Raw genomic sequence first — 17387 nt, forward strand, 5'->3', positions numbered from 1 at the left:
CTCCTCGGGGATGAACGTAACAAGATAATGAAAATAAATTCTTGAATGATATCATGCTGTTTCCGTCAGATCCGTGTATAGTATATTAGTATATTAGTATACCTATTGACTAGCCGCGGTCACGGTGGGAATTTTATAATATCATTTTTACAAAGAATAATTTAATACTCGGGTCTGTATAATATATAAATAATAAATTGTACTTTTTATTATTTTAATAAAGGCGTACATACATAATAATAAATACGTATATTATACTGTATTTTTGTATAATATGATTCGTATTTATTTCTGACGATTTAAACGTTCGCTGATTAGATAGGTGTAAATATACAGAGATGATTTTGGAGCTCAAATCTTTTCCAAAAAGTTGAAAACCCCACTCAATGAATATTTGAAAAACATTGTTTGATGAGCATAGATCATCGTACACCTATAATATATCAATATGGTATTATGAATTATGATTAACACAATATAGACACCACTCAGCATCTTGGCGATTTGAATAATTCAGTAATACCTTCATCAAACATTATATTAATTTGTATATTAATATAGGTACCTACCCATTTTAAATATTGAATACGAAATTTCAATAAATAATAACGAAGCGTTATTAATAAAAATAAATCAGAAACTTAGAGAATAATAATTAAGTAGTCACAATTCATGTTGTATTATATTATTACCTAGCTTATAATACCACTCACATAATGTATTGATTTAGTATTCAATAATTTATAGTATATATCATTCCATTTTTGATAAAAATGTCGGTTTGTAAAATAAAATATGGTGAAAATGAATCCTTGTTACATGTTTATGGTACATATTATATTAGTTGGCTGCAGAAGTTCTCGCACCAAATTTGAAACCCTATGCGATCATACTCTCTGCAATTATACTTGATTGGGAAAATTGTGTTATAAATTAATACAGATAGCATGTTGAATATTTAAACATACACACCACATATATTTTTGGGTAGGTATATGCAGGTATGCTATTTAGGACTCAATAAAATAAAAAACTAGTAAAATATAATATACGATATTATATACAATGTAGGCATCTGCGCAGTGTAAAATATCAACGCTTCAATATAAGTATTTTCCCTTATATAAAAAGATATAAATATTTATGTATGAGGTATCCATATTAGAAATTGAACAGATATATCGAACAGGTAGGTAGACTTCGAAAGGTAATTTGTAGATTTATCGATAAAATCACATTTAATCGAGAAAAAAATGAGATTATTTTCTTGTGATTTTAAAATACCGAATAATAATATTATTTTTTTCAACCATATATTTGAAATCGGAATGGAACACTGCAGTACCACAAATATACAATAATATGTGTGTAAATCCTATATAAACCGAAATATACCATACAATGATGCACGCAGTGACCCTCGTCCCCTAATAAACGTTAGTGCAGGGGTGAACTCCGATGGGTCGAATTTCCAAGAAAGACCACCCGCCTGCATCGCCGAATAAAAACACATGAACATTTGTATGGAATGTGCTGCGGCGGTGTTGTCAAGTCGTTATATGTGAAAATATATTTTACTGGCGAACCGACCACGGCTATTCAATAATATTATTATTGCTGATAATCCCGAATAAGCTGTTATAAATTTTTACACCGTTTAAAATGTAATATTGTACGTTATGCGTATAGACGTACAGTTATAGTATTTATTATAACAATTAATATGATATTATACTCCATCACATTAAATTAGTCTAAATAATATATAATAAAGTCAGTGGATTTATAGACCATTATTGCGTATAAATTAGGTACTGTTTTTCTACCGTTATTGGTTTGTAGAAAAAAGTCTGCATGCCATTCATGATAATAATATGAACGGCTTTTAAATATGAATTTATAATATAGCTAATACAATAAGACACGTATACTACAACATACCTTACGCAATTATTAGTCTATGTCTATAAATATATAACTTATAAGCGATGATTGGTAAATAAACATTTATTTTCTCTATGTGCAGTTTGCACATATATGATCGTGAAAAACTGTAAATTAAAATATAATTTGGTGTTACTAATAAACACAGCGTATCTATCAGTACCCAATTGAAGCGCATTTTTTTAATATAGTATATTATAAATTATAATACCTTAACGAAGTCTGAACGGTTATAAATTATACCTTAAACTGACTATAAGCAAATCGTTTTTTGAAATATACCACGATCTACATTCTTATCTAGGTATTAAATAATACAATTATAACGGCGGCCAATATTGTCCGTGTACGTTTAATTGTGGGGACCGCTTCGATTACCCTAAATCCCTTATAATTTAGAGGTATTATATTATAAACCATAATAGCCACTCAAGTCCACAACTATACAAGAGCACCGTTTTTTGTACCTTGTATGAGAAACTATTTATTATTTAGGACCCATTCATAGTTACTAATAAATACCAATCACCATGCAAAGATAAAAAGGTGGATAAGTGGATGTCGCTCTGCTGTACTGTAGGTTACAAGTGGGTCACTGTAACGGATGGTGTTAAATTTGAATTCAATGATATAATATCATTGTATAAGAAAAACGATTCTGAGCGAAAACGGTCAGTCAGCCTATGATATTTTTTTTTTTTTTTTTTTTTTTTTTTTTTTTTTTTTTTTTTTATTTCTTTTTTACAGTTTTACATTAATTGTACATTTGAATTATCTATCTTCAGTAAGCTAGGCTTGTGGCGAAGATAGAGAGTTATAAATTGATACATATCATGCTTAAAAACTAAAAAAAGGAAAAACTAAAACGGTCAGTCAGCCTATGATATTACCAAGTATATTTGATGATATTATTGTGAATAAATTAATTTATATATAACCAATTTACGTGGAGCCTTGTTTTAAATTTTCAATCCTTAGCCATAAAAGTAAAACATTTTATACATTTTTAACTACAAAATAATTAATAAATTATAAATTTGATAAATGTTGTCAACATTTGAACTTTAAATGCTTATAAAAAAAAATTGTGCCTATGTATTTTTAATATTTTTCAACTGCTATTAAAAAAATATATAAGGAGTCGTATATTAAATTTTCACGCTTTTTCACCCAACAAATAAAATTTTATTGATATTTATAGAAAAAAAAACTAAAAAAATTGAAAACTCACAATGTCCGTAAACCGCTCAAAAAAAGTCAAAATATTTTCAAAATTTTATAGTGTATAGAAAATGCTAATATAAGAATTCAGTGAAATTTTCAAGTATCTACAGTCATTTGTTTTTTAATTACAATAAAATAAGAAAATTGTCACATGAGAAATCGAGTGAATATCAAATGTTGTAAAAATATAAATTTCAGACGCTTATAAAAATTTAATTTAAGTTTCTTGTAGATATTTTTTTTTTTATAAAGGTAGACAAACTTATGAGTAATCTTATATTACATTTTAAAATCTAAGATTTAAAAAGACAAATTTTTATGAATTCTCAACTTAAAATAATTTGCTAATTTTCGTGATTTTTCCGTATTTTGTCAAAATTTGAACTTTAAATGCTTATAAATAAAAACTGTGACTAAGGATTTTTAATTTTTTTCATCTACCTTTGAAACAATAACTTAGGAGCCTTTTATTAAATTTTCAAGCTTTTTTACTCAACAGATAAAATTTTATTGATATTTATAGAAAAAAAAACTAAAAAAATTGAAAACTGACAATGTCCGTAAACAACTCAAAAAGAGTCAAAATATTTTCAAAATGTTATGGTGTATAGAAAATGCTAATATATATATTCAGTCAAAATTTCATGTCTCTACGGTCATTTGTTTTAGAGTTACACCAAAAACCAAAATCGATTTTCTCGAAAACAGATTTTGCGTAAAAATTCCCGTTTTTCCTTAATTTTTCTTTTGTTTTTCACGTCACTTGTGAAAACTACTGGGAAATGTTTACTTTTGACCCCCAAAGTACCAACTAGATTCACTTTCCTATCAGAAAAGTTACTGTTGAAGAAAATCCAAGCACTTTTACTGTCCTAAAAGGTGATGACAGACACAAAAATAAAAAAATTAAAAAAAAACACACATCATTGTAAAATCAATACATTCATCGCTTCGCTCAGAATCTAAAATGAATATTGTGTTAGACAAAATAGTTCGTGTTGTAAGTACGCACAGATGAAGTGAAACTTCTTAAAGAGGGTTTGAAAAATAAACAGATTATCACCTATGTATGCATAATATGTAATATGTTTTTTCAAAAGAACAATTAGTTTTTTTATAAATCTACTTCTTATATGATACCTATACTGAGAATAATGGAATCAGGTTTTAAGACTACACACGTAGTTTTAGGTACCTAAGTAGAAGGTAGATAGGTAGGTAGGTACTTGAAAGCTTAAGAGATATGAAGATATACCGTTACATTATTAGTTACCGACTCAGGACTCGGCTAAACTTGTTGTGTTTTTTTATATTAGTTATTGATAGATATAATCTTGTAAAAAAGAGATACCTAATGTAACGAAGAAACCACCTTTTGTTTATTTTCCCTCCGTATTTTAAGTGCATACCAAGTTATCAAACAACATGTAATATGCATTTTGGAAAATACCCAATATACGTAGGTAAGGTTATAAGTTATAATGATCAAGGCAAAAACGAAACCAAACAGGAATGTGCAGGTACCTATATATAATTTTTCTTATAGCCACATAATGTGACATGTTTGTTCGTCGTTATGCGTTTATTTAATAGGTTTTTTAATAGTATATTCTATATGAATTCAGAAAAACGATTTCCAATACGATTAGGTACGAATAGTTAGTGGGTTATCAAATGTCGCGCCGTCGATTTTACGTCATTAACGAAGAAATTGATTAACATTGAACACACATTTAACACAACATAAGAAATCCATTAATTTAAAAGAACCGAAATACCCACCTACCTATCTTACCATAAACTATACAAAATAAATAATTTCGATATGCGTAACATTAGAACGTTTTTATTAAAAAAAAATAATTATTTTTTATTTGGTATGTAAATTAGATTAATTAAAAATAATAATAAATAAATAAATAAAAATAAACATTTTAACTTAAAGCCTTAAAATTTATTTCATATTATCTTAAAAGGTAATATTCAGAATATTTCCAATTAAAGTGATTGAATAAAAGCAATTAAAAAACTGCAGACCGTAGAGTTCAAAAAACTATATTATTGGGGACCCTTAACTTAGGTACCTATGCCTACTTACCTACTGTTTAAATCTCACAACTCACTACAGCACAATAAAACCAATTATCATATTATTACAAATGCAATGATGAATATCATTAGATTATTTTGTTTTTGAATTTGTAATAACACACTAAACTTACACACACCACAATAATATTATTACCAACGAAGTGTCTGTAATGATTGCCCAAGGCCATAAAGCCTTGTCACTATATACAATTGGGTATCTTCTTAATTTCTTCTAATACATTATTCAAATGAAGATTCTTGTGTGTAATCAATGTGATTCTGATTTTATTATGTATAGATATAATTCTATACATATTAAAATAGTACCTATATACCTACCTGTTGCGTGTGGTGGTATTTACTATTTGAAGCTTGGTAAACGCAAAAAAAAACTCCGTAAGGAATGTGAATTATAATCTTAAAAAAAAACTTACCACCGGGAATAAAAATAATTTATAATTATGAAAACTTAAATGATACCTACCTATAATAGGTATCGAATTAGTAATATTTCGTGATGGAAGCTTGGTAAAAGTGCACTTTAGTAACACATTTTCCTTAAAAAGAATGTTTATTCAACAACATTTTCAATCCTTAGCTATACAAGTTGATAACTTTTTATACATTTGTACAACAATATAATTTATAAATTTTGTCAAAATTTGAACTTTTTGAAACTGTATAAACAAAAATGATGTCAATGTATTTTTAATATTTTTCAGTTGCTGTTCCCTTGTATTAAATTTTCACGCTTTTTGACTTTTCAAATAAAATTTAATTGACATTTATAAAAAAAAAAACTAAAAAAATTGAAAAGTAAAATATTTTTAACAGTTCAACCCGAATAAAAATATTTTCAAAATTGTATCAAGTATCGAAATTGATAAAAAAAACAAATGGTGTACACTCCAAGTATAAACAGTTTGAATTAAAACAAAATAAGAAAATCGCTACATGAGAAATCGAGTGAATAACAAATGTTGTAAACATTTTAACTTCGACGCTTATAAAAATTTAATTTGTAGTAGACATGTTTCCAGTAGACATTTTTTTTGATAAAGGTAGAAAAACTTATGAGGAATCTTGTATTAAATTTTCAAATTTTAGATTTAAAAAGAAACATTATTATAAATCTCAAATAATTTTCACATTTCCGTGGCGTTTACGAATTTTGTAAAAATTTGAACTTTTAATGCTTATAAAAAAAATTGTATGTATTTTTAATATTTTTCAACTGCCATTGTACAATATATTGAGAACCTTGTATTACATTTCCACGCTTTTTGACCCAACAAATAAATTTACTGACACGTCTTATAGAAAAAAAAATTAAAAAAATTGGAAACTGAAAATATCTTTTCAGCTTAAAACAAATCAAAATTTTGAATATTTTGAAAATTGTATAGTGTATTTAAAATGCTAATATAAACGTTCAGTCAAAATTGCATGTATTTACAGTAATTTGTTTTAGATTTGCACCAAAAACCAAAATCGATTTTGTCGTAATTCGATTTTCCGTAAACATTTTTACTTTTGACCCCAAAAAGTACAAACTAGATTCACATTCCTATCAGACAAGGTGCTTTTGACAAAAATCTATGCACTTTAACTGTCCTAAAAGGTGGTGATAGACACTTGGCATTTTTAACGGGCAACGAAGCAATGAAATGCTGTCTGTTGGTAGTCGTATTAGGTACTTGAGAACGGACTGATCAAATTGACTAATTTTTTTTTATGTTCTTTATAGTACTAATGATGATTTTGATTTTTATATTTGGTCATTGGGGGAAATCGGAGAGTGCTTGAGTAGGCTTATCCCCCTACCCCCAAAAAAAGTCCTTCAAACCCTCTTCTTTTTTTGTTTGATAGGATCGAAGCCCTCCTGCTCACATTGATGTTATCAATGTTGCCCCCCTGAAATGTTAATGGATTTCCGCCTATGTATTAATTGGTCACAATCTTAGCTGATAAGAATATTGTTCTTGAAGTTTACAGCGCTACCGGTGGTTTTATTTGGCTACATAATTTGTATCTTAGTCCGTGTTAAATGCAGAGGGTGCTGTGAACACCAGGAACACAGGCGACCCCCCGCACTTTGCCTCTTGTACATACATTCGTGGCCGTGATAAGCTGCTCGTTTCTAGTCGATTATATAGTCCGTGATAAAATATTAGCGATAAATGATAACAAAAATTCCGTAAGAAATAGGAAAACAATGAACATTTATTAAACGTCAATGATATTGTCGTGTCCATGCCAGGAAAATTATTTATATTGCATAAGTGCATGCATATTTTTTCGATATTGTATTGCATATAAAGCCACAAACAAAACAGTTATTACTGAATTAAATATTTTCTTTTAAATTTTGTAGGTACCCCATTACATCGAATATTAAATAACGAATTGAACACAGTTTGAAACATTTAATGGTTGGATTTTTTAACGGCAACAAAGTCCACGAGGATCAAATAGTTTTATATAATTTATAAAAAATTAAAAACCAAATAACTTCTCTTAAGTTTATATCCATCTTAAGTTGAATTCAATGTTTAATTGATAATTTCACCTGTATTGCATCAATGCTTGGTAATAAATTACCAAAATATACATAACAATCTATGAGTGCATAATATTATGCTCATTGTTCAAGTAATTGTATAGGTATTCAAAAGGTATTTAAATATAAAGTTGATGTATATTTTTTAGCATTTTTTTGGTAATACCATCTACTATACAAATTTGAATTTGTTGTTTCTAGGTAGGTACACAATAAGTATTTGAACAAATAATAATGCATAAACACATAATATTTTACCAATAACCAAAAAATGGTGTTATATTATTTTATAGATGCTTTAATAAAATATTTTACATATCAGAGATTATTAAACAATAATTTAAAAAAACAATTAGCTAAAATTAGGTTTAAAATGTTTGAGTAGTTTCACATATAAAAGTGTATCGTTAATAGTTTTAATAGTGATATATAATAGATAAGAAAAGGATAATGACAAAATTATAGTAATTTATTGCCAATAAAGATATCTATAATATATTTATTATACTTAATCAGGATGACATTTATAGTCAAATTATTTTATATATATTATTCTCACATGTTAATCTAAATTATAAATTTTTATTTAGTTACAAACTAAACCAATAAAGAATAAACCATTGAATATTATATGCATGCCAATATATAATAATAATAATAATAATCATAATATAATGTAATAATAATAATAACCAATAAATATCTGCTAAATTATGTTTCTCCATTTGTTTTGGTTTCAATCTATTTGATCCCTATTTTAGATAAACATTTGGCTAAAGCCGAAGTCTCGTCAGATGATTTTAAATCTTTGATTTCCTTGCGTATTTGTTTACATTTCTTCTTATGCATGGCTGAATGAATTTGCAGACACTCGCGGTTGCAATATTGCACAGCTTTGCACTTGGGACATTTTTTTGAAGCATTTATTTCTTCGCATGCGGCACATGTTATACGTGGTTCAACAGTTGATTCAACACTCTGAGCACGTTTATTTCCAACCAGTAGTAGTATAATGTCAAGGGGTGGCAGGCTATCCATTCCTTGTACCATATAAGATACCATCTAGAATAAAACAAATTTATTATTATTAAACAATCTGAATCTTAATCTTTTACAGTAGAAATAATAAACTTAACTCACAAAAAAGATTTTATTTAAAATTATATGCGACTTAAATCAATCATCATATAACTATTAGGTAAAGAACGGATTTGAATGCAAATTGTATTTTTTTTTTTTTTTTGAATTTACAAAAACATTTCTTTTTAACCACAAATTTAATTTTATAAATCAAAGAATTAAAAATATAACTTTTATTTTGCATTTTTTTGCATTTTTAGAATTTTATTACTTTTTAGAGCATTTTTATATAAGAATGGATAACATTTTGTACAAATTTAGCTAACATTTATTCTAAAAGAATAAAATAAAATATTATTTATATTGCCTTGAACTTCTATTTTTATTATTGATTATGTTTTTACTGATCAGATAAATATGATACCGTCGCCACCTATACTACGGTGTGTATAATAATTTTTTTGGAAATAATTTTCTGGCTAAAAAGAAGATAGAAGAAGAAGAATAATGAGATGATATGTATGAATAATTATATATAATAAATAACAAAACAAATTTGTGCAATGTTAAAAATATAGAGCATTTTTAGTGCATTTTGCTTGTTTCTTAGAGCATTTAAATCCGTTCGCTACTAACAAGTAATATAACAAATTATATAAATTATAATATGTATATAATACGTACATAAGTACATTTATGTATTAATTTACTTAATACTTTACAAAACTAACTAAGCTTACATAATATACACAAACACACAAAGTAGGTAATTATAATTATTAAACTGTCTTGTAAATACTCAATATTTAAAAAAAAAAAATTATTTAGAAAGAGATTAACAATATAATTTTTTTTTAAACTTTGGTATTTTTTAAACGATTAATATGGTACATTTACTTTTCTTAAATTGTTATTACTCATTTGAAGCAATTGATTAGTTTAAAAATTTAACAGACCATCAGGTCATTGGTATAATTATATTGTAAGGAAAATTAAGAGCACTTATAAATATATTTAAAATCATACTGTATAAGTACAATGTAACAGTTATAAAAGAAAATTATGATTTACTTTGATTGAAAAACACAAGTAAGATAATTTAATTTAAATACTCTATAGAGCTAAACCATAAAAAAATTAATTGATTTTAGACGCAGAGACTCTATTGTTCTAAGTCATTGTAATGGATAACCAATGATTATACAGTTGAAACTTTCAATGTTTTGATTAGAAAAGTAACTAGTATTAACTTTCAAAGCAAATATAAAATTAAACAATAGAAAATACATTTACTTTTCTAAAAAGTGTAGAATCCTTGTAGGTGAACTTTACAATGCACTCATAAAGAAACTGTTGCAAATAATTATGGATTGTGGATATTTTCTGTATAAACACATCCTTGGGATCTGTTTGCTTTTTACTTGTATCATCACTGTAAATAAAAATTAACATATTATTAAATACGTAAACGCATTCTCTATTTGAGATATAAATTACATGGGTTTTGCAAGTTCGAACAGAATAGTAGCCAGATAATGGAATTTAAATGACAGCATTTCATTTGTACTTGTAAACTCTTCTTTCTTGTAAAATTGACGTTTGCTCATCAAGTGTAACACATTGACAATTTTTAACGCATTATCATTGACGAGAAAAACAGGAGGTAATTCAAAAACCACTTTTACTGGATGAATATTAGTCTGAAAAAGATTATGACACTACGATTAGACTCTATTCATAATAATTAAAAATACAGTATCAATCCATGTTATCGTTAATCAATACCATCATAATAAATTTGTAAAAAAGTCCTTCCAATGCAGGTGGCAACTTTGGTTCGCTGCCAGTGAACTCCGGTACTGTGTAATATCTGACATCTTCTTTGGGCACGAAGTTGTTGATTATTGTCGCACAGTGGAAATGGCCTAAGTATAAACATACACACATTTAAATATAAAGACACGATAGTCGGCCACCGTATAGTAGATACCTATTAATATCGCATCAATGCGCATACATACCATTATCAGCGGCCATTTGAGCCGCCGTGCGGTTGATGTAGTTGGTCACATATCTCTTGGCACCTAATTTCAACAGTAGACTGCAAACCTCAATGTTCCCTTTGATAGCCGCCAAATGCAAGGGAGAATTTTGGTCCTCGTCTCTTCCATAGTTAACTCTGGAGCCCTGAAATGAACAATGAAAGTACAATGTATATTGTATTAGTATAAATATGAAGATTAAGACGACAAAACATATAGGTAGGTAGGTAGGTAGGTAGGTAGGTAGGTAGGTAGGTAGGTAGGTAGGTAGGTAGTCAATGGCATACCAGGGGGTCCCAAAACGAGACCCCCCTTCGGGCCATACCTATCATGTTTGGGGGGGGGGGGGGGGGGTACACATACGGATTGCATGTAAGTTTTGAAAACAAGCCGTGGATCCAAGGGGGATATAGCCCTCCCCACTTTGGAAATTATATAGTGTATGTAATAATATGTATTTATAAAATCTGTCATATAATAAATAGTGCATACGTCGTTTATCTTATCTATAAAGTATAATGTACAAAAATTATAAATATATTTTTCTCTGAAAAAGTTCCTACATTAGTTTGACCTGTTAAAATAATAATTATTATAATAATCCTTTCAAATAAATTGATGATCTGATTAAATTTGACTTATAAAACCTAATAAAAATATCGATAAAATAATCGTCAGTGATATCTATTTGAAATTTGTATACCTGCACCTAACAATATTAATTAAAATAAAATGAAAAATTGTATTTCTTTTGTTGGTAATTTTGCACGATTTATTCGTATCAATCTACCATTTTCTTACTATAATAAAATGACAAAATTTTTGGCGCGAAATTCGAACGTAATTGTTTTTACTCTTGCATGCTATCCGTTTGTATGTCCAAAAAATGGGTGGAGGGGGGGAGAGATACTCAGGGAACTCGCCTCAGCCACGAGCCAGCTGACGATTTCCACGCTGCCTCTGTACGCCGCGTAGTGGATCGGTGCCAGGCCGCGTCTGTCCAACATGTTCCACGTGTAGAGATTGTAGTGGTTGAATATCGCCCTCAGACTATTTAGATCGTTAAGAAATATCGCTTTGAATATATCTTGGCTCAAGTTCTTATTCATTTTCCTTTGGACGCGGAATTCAAAACGTACGCGTACAATATAAAACGGGCAACTATACTGGGCGGCAAATGAACGGTCGATAAACAATTCGAAAACGAACGTACAAGCAGTCAGCGCAGCGCAACAGTGTCTATACGAATGTCAGCTGTAACAGTGTCCACGGGGACGTGATATGCGGAGTGGCGTTACCGTAAAAATAATATGGTTGTCAACGAAACGTGCGGACAACGCGTAAACAACGCATCGAATTGTCTGAACAATATTACTACACTAGTAGTACGGGGTTTTGACACGATCCCGCTACGTAGGCGCTAGTGCTGTTGCCGCCGCGCCGTTACAAAAGATACAAAATACACAAAAGCTTGTATTAACAATACTCATGACAAATGACAATAAATACTTGTCATGTTAATACTGCTGCCCCTCTTCAGCGTTCCCACCAATCACGAGTCTGCAGGTACCTATATGACTTCCTTCTCGCTTTCTTTTCATCGACGATTCGGTTTTTGCTCCACTCGAGTTCGTCGTCGACGGACAATAGTTATTCCCCACCCACGGCGATACATATTATATACAATACACGTACTATATAGGTGTATAGGTACAGTAATACTGTATACCTACCTGAACATAAGTCATAATATTGTACAACCTTAGATAGGTATAATACTTATGTAGGTACTTATAATTATTTTTTTTATCGAGTTGAAGTCAAATTAAATAATAATAAATGACATAAACGCTGTGGAATTTTTCCGCTTGACGTGCATATGTACTTATATTGTGTACCGTATGCAGCCTGTACTTATTTAGGTAACAGCATTGATTATAATAGTATTTTATTATTTAGGTACCTAAATACTTAATAGGTGGTTACAGTATGTTCAAGTATGAAATCCGTTATTTTATAATTTATCGAACGGCTTTAGTCAAAGAATTTATAATAGAAATTATTTAGAAATTGTATAAAATAACTAGTTATCGGAACTAACTGTTGTTTTACAAAGTCGTTTTAATTATTTTCGCGATTGAATAAGTACAACGAAAATCGTCATTGTAGATTTTAATTATGTTGTAGTTTTTTTTTTTAATTTAAATTATTATTGTTATGAGCAAAAACAATATTATTGGTGGATTAAAATGGATTTTCCAAAAATTTGTATTATAAAATAATTTGTACTTTGGTAGAAGCATATAATAATATCATAGACACTATAATATTATAAATAGGTAGATAAGTATTTCATAGGTACCTACGGCAACTTTTTTAACTATGCATGCAATATGCATACACTGCTGAACGATGTAGATAAAATTGTATCCACACGTGCTCTGCAGTGTTGGAAAAATATTATCTGTATTATTTGCAGATTTTTTTTTTAAAAAAAACGAAACAGCATATTATTTTTAATAAAATGTTACTCTACAGTCTACATAAAGTGCATTTTTTTATACTGGATTAATAATATTGTCCTTCCAAATTAAAATATATTCAAAGGTGTACCTATACCTATTTACAAAGTGGTCGTTCGATTGTTGCATAATTATTTGGAGATCACAATTAAAAAAAATTCATTGCGAACTAAACACCTTTCTGGTTACTTAATGTATTCACAACAGAATGACAATATTTTATTATAAATAGAAGAATTATCTTTCGTTATGCGGCGTCCTTTTTATGTAGTTTTTCGATGTAACCATGTAACTTTATATTGCTAGACAAAATATATATGTTTTGCGTAAGTATAATTACGTTATACAAATTTAATAATGCGTCCTAAACAAAAATTATACGTAGCCCTTTAAAATAACTGCATTCCCCAGGGTGCATCATGAGGAGATAAACTGGATTACACTCCAACAATTTATTTTTGTGAGTTTTTAATTCTCAAATGTTGTAATATTAATGTGAAATGGGTCTATCTCGTAAAATAAATTAAAAAATATAATATAATTTTCAATAAACTTGTCAATTTTAAATTGTAATATTTTTTGTTTTACTGATAATATTATACATCACAATTTTGTTTTTGTTTGATTCTTAAATGACATCATAACAATATCTGAGTTCAAATGTTCTGTCCTCAATTAATAATAATTATATTGATTCATCGATCGAAATTTATATCCATGGTATTTGTCATTTGATAAGCTGATTATAAATTAAAATGTAAATGTAATTATCAATTTGAATTGTTTTATTATATCTAAAAATGAATATATTATGTCTGGGGGAAATGAATTAAATTACATATGAAAGATACAATTTATAGACGCAGTTGGGTTCTACCAAAAATACCAGCGATAACTCTGCTGACGCACTATAAGAGCAAGGTATACAATTTGGAAAATCGGACGCACTCTGGCGACATCCAAAAAACTACAAATGCTTTTAACCCTCCCTCTCCATCATATGTGAAAAATAGTAAAAATTATGTTGTTCACAATTACTTATCTGCCTAATTTTATTATTATTATTAAAATACATTTACCACAGTCCACAACTGTAGTTTTATTTCTATAATATTATATACTACAGTTATTAAATATTTTAATTATCAATATATTCCTAACTTAGGAGTTCAAGTTAATCTATGTTGCTAGATGATTATGAACTAATTATATTTACTGAACATAACAAATTATAATATTAGGTATATATAATAAATACAATTAAATGTATAGATATCCTATTGGTCATTACTCAGTAGGTATTCAATAATGACGTACTTATATTTATTATGATAAACTCATAATAAATATAAAAATTGTTTTTAGAATTGACGTAAAGCAAAATAAAATTGTGACACCACAAAATGCTCGTATCTACCTCTTTATATTACGTAAACTAAGAGGCATCGTATCGTGTATCGTTTATGTATAGCGGATTTATGTATAAAAGTGGATAAGTGGATGTCGCTCTGCTGTACAGTAGGTTACAAGTGGGTCAAAGTATAATGAATTGTACTAAACTTGAATTCAATGATATAATATCATTTTATTAGAAAACGATTATGAGCGGAGACGGTTTGTCCTTCTGGATTTTTATTTTGTTATTATTTTTGATAGCCTGTAAGTTGAATTAATATTATAATATTATAATTTTTTATTCGTTGCTATGGCGATAAACTAAGCGTTAGAAATTAAATCCCATTTTTAGCAGTTTTTCGTAATTTGTCCTTAATTTTTGCCGTGGCATTAAATAACTATTGAGAAAGTCGAAAAATTACCTATCTAAAGTACCATATTGATCCAATTTTCTAAAAGATAAGGTTTTATATTATGTTGAAATCTAAGCACTCCTTCTGGTAGAAATTGTGTATACAGGATAAAAAAATAAATTATTAAATAAACACCATTGTAAAACCACTAGTTTCATTGCTCCGTTCAGAATCTAAAAAATAGTTAATCTTGATAGTTGGTTGAAAATGTATGTATGTATTGATAGTCGGCAGTGATATTAGTATCTCAGTTTTTTTTTTAAAAAGATGATAAAAATTAAAATTCTGTTTAGTATTAGTAATATTGTAATAATATTGTTATCTATTGATGTAGACCCTGTAAGTATACCTATTATATTATCACAGTTGAACAATATTGATCTTTAACAAATTAACCTTGTACAATAATTGTATAATGCATCAAAATAATATGATAAAGGCATTAAAAATTCAGAACGTATATTATAATATTTTAGGTCTATCATAAAAACATTACCCGTACGTGGTAAGCCTGCTCCAAGCGGTCACCTCTCCTGCCACCAGGATGTGACATCTGAATTCGACAACAACAACAATGGCGTTCAACAAGTAGTACCACGGCAGGCGGCCGAACGGCAAAGCAGACAATATTAAACGTTTCTGTCCGGGCACACGTGCACAACTATTTGCACGTGCCTCGGTCGACCGGCCGCGAGCCGGGCCGTCTCACTATACCAGTGACGTCACGTGCAGAGACTCGCTATCCCTCGCTACTTACGAACCAATAACCGACGGATACCACTACCACACCGTAACCTCACCACCTCACTATTGTTATTGCATAGTTACAACTCACAAGTTGTATAGGTACACCGAAAAAACTAATTGTGGTCCGAGATTTATTGGTATTTGGGATATACTAATTATTACGGCCAAAGTTTTTTTTTAGTGCGCATACGAATTTTTGGCTGTAGTTATATTTTCCTCCAAAACCGAGATACCATTTTCCTCCACTGTCCATTTTCCTCCAAAAAAATTAAAAATAATTCTTGACCATTTTTCTCCACTTTCTATTTCCCTCTAATAAATAATAAATAAAATAATAAAATAGTTAATACATATTCTAATTTATGCATAGCAAAAAAAAAAACTTTTTGTCAGGTATTATGTTTAATCCAAATAAAATATTATTGACGCGAGCATGAGCATTGGTCAATATTTATGGGAGGCCAAACTTTATTTTATGTCGATATACCGTATACTTAATGATATTTTGAGACTAAATATACTTAATCAGTGGAAACTGGAAAGCATAGCATAATAATATTATTATCTAAACTAAATCGTTATTGTAAATACTATGTAAAATTAAATGACATTATGGAAAAAGCTTGATAAGATGATGGTTTATTTAATAAAAACATTCTGAATTTCTATAGAATTATATATATTTTCCTATTACTTTATTTTTGCATAAAACGGAATTTATTTCCGAAGTCCATAAGTCATAACGTTATAAATATAATATATAATATACGATAAACCTAATGTTATAATTTATAGTTATCAGGCATATATATATTTATTTTTAAATATATCACACTGTGCGTCTGTATATTAATTATAGCTTATACAAATAATAACCAAAGCCATACACACAAACATAACATAATAAAATAATACCTTGTATTGTACAAATAAGATATTAGAATAGTATATACTAAATAGTATTATAGTAATATTTTATTGTAGTAATTCTATAACACTACGCTCAAAGCTCAAACAGTCAAACATAACGATGAATAGTGAAGAATAATACAAGATAAAGACAACGTGTCGTGTCATATTGTTTTCAGTTGAAGTTCACAGTTAAACAATTATCACTAATAGGAAAACAGGCTTTCGTTTTACCCTTAGATCATTATGCTATGGATGGATCTACAGCGTATTATACCAATACAAAAAAACTTTGCCAATATCAACGACGAGTCGGCAAATTAGGTATTCGATAGCGCATGCGTAACACAACTTCTTGCATATTTATCCACAGATAATTTATTATCAAATCAGCATATTATGTTTAAAATTTAAAATATAATATTATATTGAAAAAATAGTATAATGCCTACTATAATGA

The 17387-nt window shown here is 28.5% G+C and overlaps 1 protein-coding gene across 3 annotated transcripts; it reads right to left on the reverse strand.

Moving 5' to 3' along the window:
- Positions 1-8210: 8210 nt before the first annotated feature.
- LOC132935680 (ankyrin repeat and MYND domain-containing protein 2-like) lies at positions 8211-15913 on the reverse strand. Of its 3 annotated transcripts, none has more exons than XM_061002295.1 (6): positions 11865-13040; positions 10921-11086; positions 10685-10824; positions 10397-10599; positions 10193-10331; positions 8211-8881 (listed from the first exon to the last, which is right to left on the reverse strand). In XM_061002295.1, exons 1-6 carry the CDS (start codon positions 12048-12050, stop codon positions 8561-8563), a joined length of 1155 nt encoding a protein of 384 aa, XP_060858278.1. In that variant the 5' UTR covers positions 12051-13040; the 3' UTR covers positions 8211-8560. The 3 variants fall into 3 exon arrangements, with proteins under 3 accessions (XP_060858278.1, XP_060858280.1, XP_060858279.1); XM_061002297.1 differs by lacking the exon at positions 11865-13040 and adding an exon at positions 15774-15913 and having other exon boundaries at positions 8213-8881; XM_061002296.1 differs by lacking the exon at positions 11865-13040 and adding an exon at positions 15768-15913 and having other exon boundaries at positions 8215-8881.
- Between the last annotated feature and the right edge of the window lie 1474 nt (positions 15914-17387).

The sequence above is a fragment of the Metopolophium dirhodum genome, chromosome 1 (assembly GCF_019925205.1).
Source record: "Metopolophium dirhodum isolate CAU chromosome 1, ASM1992520v1, whole genome shotgun sequence".
NCBI classification, from domain to species: domain Eukaryota; kingdom Metazoa; phylum Arthropoda; class Insecta; order Hemiptera; family Aphididae; genus Metopolophium; species Metopolophium dirhodum.

Coding starts and splice junctions, on each gene's coding strand:
- LOC132935680 (XM_061002295.1), bottom strand. CDS start 12,050: ATGAATAAGAACTTGAGCCAAGATATATTCAAAGCGATATTTCTTAAC. Junction 10,600..10,684: donor TTTACAAATTTATTATGATG/GTATTGATTAAC, acceptor AATCTTTTTCAG/ACTAATATTCATCCAGTAAA. Junction 8,882..10,192: donor ATTCTACACTTTTTAGAAAA/GTAAATGTATTT, acceptor GTTTTATTCTAG/ATGGTATCTTATATGGTACA.